The 7,705-nt window shown below is 36.6% G+C and overlaps 2 protein-coding genes across 7 annotated transcripts; one reads left to right on the forward strand and one right to left on the reverse strand.

The window, feature by feature from the left end:
• Positions 1 to 3: 3 nt before the first annotated feature.
• Positions 4 to 2,732, reverse strand: LOC135584320 (glycine-rich RNA-binding protein 2, mitochondrial-like). 6 transcript variants are annotated; one of them, XM_065102542.1, is made up of 5 exons: positions 2,581 to 2,732; positions 1,966 to 2,150; positions 622 to 690; positions 429 to 516; positions 4 to 254 (listed from the first exon to the last, which is right to left on the reverse strand). In XM_065102542.1, the coding sequence occupies exons 2-5, from the start codon at positions 2,060 to 2,062 to the stop codon at positions 173 to 175; spliced, it is 336 nt and encodes a 111-aa protein (XP_064958614.1). In that variant the 5' UTR covers positions 2,063 to 2,150; positions 2,581 to 2,732; the 3' UTR covers positions 4 to 172. The 6 variants fall into 6 exon arrangements, with proteins under 6 accessions (XP_064958614.1, XP_064958635.1, XP_064958624.1 ...); XM_065102563.1 differs by having other exon boundaries at positions 4 to 339; XM_065102552.1 differs by having other exon boundaries at positions 429 to 538.
• A 434-nt stretch (positions 2,733 to 3,166) lies between these two features.
• LOC135609374 (ATP synthase small subunit 6-A, mitochondrial-like) lies at positions 3,167 to 7,205 on the forward strand. Its single transcript, XM_065102572.1, has 3 exons — positions 3,167 to 3,354; positions 3,472 to 3,517; positions 7,029 to 7,205. The coding sequence occupies exons 1-3, from the start codon at positions 3,234 to 3,236 to the stop codon at positions 7,030 to 7,032; spliced, it is 171 nt and encodes a 56-aa protein (XP_064958644.1). The 5' UTR covers positions 3,167 to 3,233; the 3' UTR covers positions 7,033 to 7,205.
• The last annotated feature ends 500 nt before the right edge of the window (positions 7,206 to 7,705 follow it).

Consider the following 7,705-nt stretch of genomic DNA (forward strand, 5'->3'; position numbering starts at 1 on the left):
ATATAATATTTAAACGATTCAATCTATTAATTACAAGAGGAACAAATTATGGCCCGTCTAGTAAACAATGAAAGAAACAAAAAGGTTTCTAAAACAGTGAAGCTCACATCTAATAAGCCCAAAAATATTTATCTGACAATCGAACTTCTGGTATAAAAACTTCAAAGCAACATCAATCCAATAGGATAGTCAAACTATCGCAGGTTTCATCCCTTGTTTGCGTAGTGTACACGAATATATCTTCCATCCAGAAACTGAAACAAATGAAGTGAAAGCTTATACCATCACAATGTACTTGCAACCATAAACTTGCGTTTTCATAAGTATGTTTCATAATGCCTAGCACATCAATATTTCTAAAAGGTTAGTAAAAGACATATCCACAATTAAAAGAACAATAATATGTGAGGGGAATACTTTTGACATACCTCACCATCCATCTTTTGCAATGCAATGGTTGCCTCTTTTTCTGAAGAAAATTGGATAAAGCCATATCCTTTTGACTTGCTAGTAGTACTACGATCACATATAACTTTGACTGTCAAATAATTACATAGATAGATGCTCAGCCAATAACAAGTTTCATAAAAATAATGTGAATTCAGAAGCATACGTATTTACCTTCTACAACTTCACCATGTTCAGCAAAAGCATCTCTCAGGGCAATTTCATTGGTATCATAAGAAAGGCCTGCAGTTAGGTGTATCAGATAGTTGGATAAGAGAACTTCTGACATTGAAAAGGCATTCTCTCAGAACAGTAGCTTCAAATTCCTAGTTCTATATGCAGGTTAAGAAGAATTTTCATTTAAATCATTACATCAACTCCTTTTGGTGGACCAAAGGTATGGAGTATCCAACAAAATGGAAACTACATGTTTTGCTTTGCAATGCACACACTATAACAAAGGACACAGCATATCTTGAGAAAAACAGGATACTGCATGGATAAAGCAATAGCAAGCATTCAAACAGATCACATAATATACAGCTGATCCTGATATTTATTTGAAGTACTAGAATAAAGATAGAGATCATGATAAATGGAACCACATCACCAATCTATTCATTAAGAAAAAAGATGTATTAATTGTAATGCTCAAAGGATGTAGAAAATATGAACTCGTCTTATTGTATTATTAGTCGATAACGAATACCAGTCGTCAAAGCGTATGCAGGATAAAAGCTTTAATCTGTGGGGCCAACATTGCTCCTTTTCATTTCAGAGAGTATGACAAAAGTCTAAAACATGACAACACTACATACTAGTTTCTAAAAATCAATAAACCATCACCTGAAGTGGTATACAAAAATAAGACTTGAAGTTACCACATATAGCTAAAGAAACACATATATTATGATGCTCAAAAGATGCAGAAAAGAGGAACTCAAATTTTATGTTATGATTAGTTGATAGCAAAAATGAATTTTCAAAGTGCATACAGGATAAAAGCTTTAATCTTTGAGGTCAATATTGCTCCTTTTGATTTCAAAGAGTACGACGAGAGTGTTAGACATGATAATACTGAACAATCTAGAAATGAATAAAGCACCACCTGAAGTAGCATGAAAAAAAAAATCTTCAATTGAAACTAGCCACCATATATAGCTAAAGAAACAGATATTGTAATGTTCAAAGGACGCAGAAAAGATGAACTCAAATCTTATTGTATTATTAATTGACATGCATACGAATCTTCAAAGCACATACAAGATCAAATCTTTGATCTCTGGGATCAACATTGCTCCTTTTCGTTTCAAAGAGACAAGAGTGTTGCATATGATAACACTTTCTACAAATGAATAAACCATTACCTGAAGTGGTGTAGAGAAAAAAAAATCTCCAATCAAAACTAAATACTATACAGAGCTAAAGAAACAACAATATGAGGGACACGAGAAAGTAAAAATGACCTCAGGATTGTTTCTATAATGACAAATTTGAGAATAGAGCATAGACTCATACCTACGACAAACAATTTACTACAAGCATGGCGAAGCCACAGCCTCCTTGCAGGAATAATCGCAGCCCACGAGTCTTTGACCCTCCAACACCGCATCATCCTAAACCCCAGGAGCACCTCTCACATAGTTAATTTCAATTCAAGGTTGCATCTTGACCAAAATCTGCTTCCACCAGTGAGTTTGAATCTAAGCACCACATTATCGTCGTATAATTCAGAACTCATTGTAATGGGAATCTAGGGCAAAATTAAAGATGCAACTGTTGAAGCAGATGAAATTGAAGACATCTCCTCAGAGAAGATTAACAAAAGTAAATGCACTAGACTACATATTGCAGCAATATACACATGAATTTTATATATGACATGATCATGAGAACTGAACCAGCCATCAATTTGGTCGGGCCTCGTCGACTAATCCTAACCACAAATTACATAGAAATTACTTAAATAAATACGAAAATATTCATGAAAAATGTCTAAATATATACATGAGGGCGGCGTCAGGATTTTGGCATCGGAGAGAGGGGAGAAAAGAGAGGAGCGAAGAAGAAAGAGCAGGAGAGAGGAGGGAAGAAGAGGGAGTAGAAGGGGCTACGACGTAGGAGAGCCTGGACCTGGAACAACGGCGGCGATCGGGAGCAGCGGAGAGCGGAGGTGAGGTGCGCTAGGGCAGCGACCACGCAAGCGAGGCACCGAGTGCAAGCCGAGCGGTGCGGGAGATGGTTTTGGGCTCGTCCTTTGACTCATGTGGCTTGTTGGGCTCCGGTTCTCTCGTTCGAGTCGATTGAGTCAAATCGCGATCTGACTCGACACCAGAGTAAAACCGAGTTTTAATTGGATTTGACTGGTCCGACATGATCTGGGCCGTAGGATAGTAAGGTTGGTATCGGATCAACATGATTAGATGATACTTCACCAATCTCAAAGCCCATGTTGTTGCGTCTTTATCTCACCCATCTTGTCTTTTCTTCTCCATATTACAAACTGTCCAAACTCGACGAACGCCGGGATCGGTACCGAACTCAGTGTGAATGAGTCGGTTCGGATGTGCGTCATCGGGTCCGTTTCATTGACTGCTATTTACGGGGACTAAATAGTAAAATATGGATAAGGATCTGTTTGCAAATAGTTGATGTATAGAGGCTTTTCTGAGAAACATACATCCGCGATGATATAATTGCCCCAAAAGAAGATTCGTTCTCCAAGACCTAACAAGAGAGGATCGGAAGGGTTGCGGTCGGCGGCGAAGGGAGAGTGAGCGAGAAAGATGAAGACGTTCGATCCGTGGCCCGTGTTCTTCAAGAGGGAGTTTAACCGGAACTGGCCCTTCCTCGTCGGATTCGCCATCACCGGCTGCATCATTGTTAAGATGACCGCCGGCCTCACCGGTTCGTCCCTCAACTCTCCGATCTCTTCCGTTTTCCTTTCCTTTCCAGGATTCCCTTCTCAATCTTCTCGTTCTGACTTTTTTCCCCTCGTTCTTTGTTTGTCTGATCAAATCGCAGAGGAAGATGCCAAGAACTCCAAATTCGTGCAGGAGCACAAAAGAAAGTGAGTAGATGCTTCGACTTCTGACCTTAATTTTCGTTCCATGACACCCGATGTGATCGTAAAGTTTGCTTGTATTTCGTTCTGTTAGATTTTGTTTGCATCTGATCTAATTGGTTTAAGCGTCGAGGAGATGTCAGTTTGGGTGAATGAGGTGTCTGTGACCAGATCTTTGACATAGGTATACATGTGATGACGATTAGCATCATGTTCTACTTATTGGAAGATCAATATTTAGTCAAACTAGTGGCGATGCCTTTGTCGTTGTTCCTTCTAATAGGATGAGGGTGCCTTTTTTTCGTCTCACTGAATATAGTTTTCTTGTGCACTTTGATTTTGTCCTCGACGCTGTGTCAATTCACTAGTGGCAGAAAAGATTGCTTATCATAATTGGGATGAGAGTGATAATAGTAGCTTTAAGTTCACCACTACCGCTTTGTGGCTATTCACTTTTCTTTTGCACTGGTTAATCCTCCTGATGGTAAATTACTAGTGATAATAAAAGTTGATCCACATAATGGCATTATGTATACCTACATCAAAGACCGCTGCAGCCTATATGATAATGTCGTTCCATGCCTACAGTTTGGTTTTTTTTTCCCTTCCCATTTACTTATAGTTGGTTGGTTTTGTGGTATAACACCTTTTGTTGCCCCCAGATTGTAACTCTTTTATTTCCTCTTCAGGAAGAGTTTATATTTCAAGAATGGTTTTGAATATTCATATCACAATCTTCTTTTGCTTCACCACTCTGTTCATCACTGCATCTTTGTTCAACTTCATAGTAGTATTTTGGTTCTTCGGTTCAAGTATTTATTTCTAAATTCAGAATACACACGTAATTTCATTGGACATGAACTTGAGTTGAAAAAGAAATGTTCAGTGCATTACATTGACTTGTTGGTCTACCATTTTATTGGGTTATGGCTTGCAAACGTAACCATTTATTTGGTTCAGAAGGGCTTGTTAGACTATTTTCATTTTTGTGTGTGTACTATAACTTGAATATAACAGTTGGTGTCTTCCCCTTTCGAAAGTTCATCTGTTTTCCTCTTGTATTAGAGGATTCTCTCATCTTGCGTGACAAATAGGAGAGAATAATGGATGAATTAGAAAAAAATCAAGGAGTAATCTACTTCCATTCGAGAGTTTTTTTGGTTTTATAAAAAATTGGAGAGAAACATAATAATTTATTTTTTTTGTGTGTAACATGAAAGAAATTGCAAAGTATAGAACAATCAGTGTTAAAATTGTAGTGTTTCTTCACCTATAAGACCAAATGATATTAAAGACTGCATTTTCCAGTGGAAGGGAAAGTAAGATTGTCTTGTCTTTTCTGTAAATTATTATACAACTGTAACCTTTGTTATCTTGCAGTCTCCTATGTTTGTCTCTCTCTTTGCTGATTATCTGTTTTCTGTTTCTTAATTCAACAAATTGGTTGCTTGTGCGAAATATAATGAGATAGCATCTTGTTGTCATATGGAGCCATTGGAACAGATAATCGATACTCACTGGGTCTTTTTTATTCTAAGTGTTTATGAAACTAGAAGCCTTTATAGTTCCATATAATAAAGCAAATTTTTCAAAATGAGAATACATTAAACTTGTGCGATGGCTATGTCTTCGGCATGGAGAATATTTTGCAATCAATTCTAGCTTTATAATGTTGTTCAGTTAGTCGAATATGCACCAACACATGCCATGCTTAAGCGTAGGCTTATACAAAAAGCCCTGTGTATGTGCTCCATTATACCCAAACTGATTTGGTTCAAAACAAGGAAATCCATATCAACAATTTTAAGTGTCTCGCAGTATAAGATAGTTGAACAGGTATAATTTTGGTCATTCAAGCAACTATTTTCAAAGATATACATTTTGGGTACTCATAAGGTAATGGCACTTCTTTCTCATGGGACATGGTGTCATGTAGTACGCTATTCACCTGGCGATAGGGCTTGTGCATCCCCAGGCTTCCCTGCATTTTATTCTTCTCAGCTAAAATGTCATTTCTTTTTTAAGATGCCTTGACTTTTTTTTAGGATCTAGTTCAATGATGTCTTTGGTTTGTATGACTAAATGTAATATCTAACTTGATTTTCTTCATCTGAGTATCTAAGCCTTTATATGACTCATTGTATTATCTTTCTTGTAGAAGCCTTCTTCTTGACAAATCTGATTTTATTTTCTGGGAACAGATGAAATAAGAGTTACAAGTTGGCAAATGATCAAGTTCTTACAATTAAAATTTGTCCATAGATCTATTTTTTTTGTTGTGTTTAGCTCTGAGTCTTATACTCCAAGAAAGATTACCATCAATTTTGTTGCTTCTAGCAGAGTCATTACTTGATTACTGCTTTCACTTCTAGGTTGCTGGGTCCTATTTTGTGAGCATTGTGTTTCCTGTTGATGCTAACCATGGTAGAGTACCATATTGCCTTCTCTTATGTATGTCTTGCTTATTGGCTTCTTATATTAGGAGGAGCCTCCACCAAATTAGTGACAATTTAAGTCAACATTATTTTTATTGATGTAAAAGTTCTGTTTCTTTTTTATGGTTTAGAAGTTCCATGAATCTTGACTTGTCGGTTGTTGACCTGGACTTTCATTGTTTCACTCTGGTTCCTCTTTCCTTCCACAAGATTTCTGTCTTCCCGCCTTCCTTTTATGTGGTCTTCTACCAAAGAATTGGATATCGTTGTTGTTTTCTAGAATATTTGAACACTGAAAACTAACTAGTAAGCGGACATAGTAGAAAGAAAAAACTGGATTCGTAAGACTAATTAAACTCAATCTTTAGACTGAGAGTTGGATTGCTTCATAGATACTTCTGTTGCTACCTTTAAACAGCCCATGGCTGGCCCGGTAGTTGATATGCAAGCCTGGGGTAAGCATGACATGTTTGCCAGGGATAAACACCTTGTGCAATTTAATTTGACTATATCTAGATCTCGCTTTGACCAACAAATGCACATGGAAGTTTAGGTCCCAAATAGAAGGGGAGGTTAATAAGTTCTATGGAGGAGTTTACTTGTATGAGATTTATTCTCTAGATCTTTTATGATTTTTCCCGAGTTTGTCCATCCGCTATATAGCATCATGTGAACCAGCCAATTTGATTGAAAACTTGATGTTTAGGTGTGATACTTCATCTCCATCTCTGCTAGTCAACTAGTCCTTTGTTGCTCGTCTCCTAATAGGATGAACATGCAAATACAATTGAAGCAAGATATAATTGTTCAACAAGGTGAAATTGGTGACATTATCATAATTGTTCAATAAGACTGCATTTCTTATTTCCTTACTATGTTTTTTTTTTGGTACCTGGGAAGTTTGGGTCCTGGTCTTTATTCTTGGATATGCCAAGTTGACAATGCTCAAACATAATAAATATACTTTGACAATAACACAGGGTCTCTCTCTTATATGTTCCATTTATTTGATGTTTCACAAGGCACATTTCTCTTTGACTAAAGTCAGGTAAAACTAAGAGCACGCTTTCCTTTCGTTTCAGGTAAACTACTTGTCATGGACGCTTCACTGCTTTCGGTGATGAAGCTGGCTTTTATCCTCCGTGAGTTAAATTCTTATGGAAGTTAGCTTGGTATGTTATCTATGCAACTTGACATAGTGTCTTTAATCCTGAAATAAGAGTTGGTTCAAATGATAGACCCAAGTTTACTGCTTTTAACTTTTGTAAGTTTTCATTATTTTTGTTGGTTCTGTTTCGTGTTTCTATTTGTGATAAAAGATTTGAAATTGCATGGGCTCGATTAAAAGATTTCATTCAAAATGGACCTATTTTGTTGTGAAATAAAGTGGCCCGAAACCAATGGTGCAAGTGAGAGTATTTCCAAATCCTTCTTGACCAGATTAATTTATATTCATGTTTTTTTTTTCATTATTTACAAATATTGTTTAATATATACCAATAATATTGAATATATATATATCACAAGATAGAAATAAAGCGCCGAGACCCAACGGATGTAGCAATAATATTGAATACCAATAATATTGAATAAAAATGTTGTTGTTCTATAGAAAATTCTAGCGATTGGATAGAAGTACCCAACATAAATAAAATACTCGTAAGTATCTTTTCAATTGCAAATTTATTTCTGAATTGCCTTTGCTTTACTGTGTTTACCTAATAAAATTCCTTCAATTCCTCATCCAGCAACGCAACTT

This window comes from Musa acuminata, chromosome BXJ1-2 (assembly GCF_036884655.1).
Source record: "Musa acuminata AAA Group cultivar baxijiao chromosome BXJ1-2, Cavendish_Baxijiao_AAA, whole genome shotgun sequence".
NCBI classification, from domain to species: domain Eukaryota; kingdom Viridiplantae; phylum Streptophyta; class Magnoliopsida; order Zingiberales; family Musaceae; genus Musa; species Musa acuminata.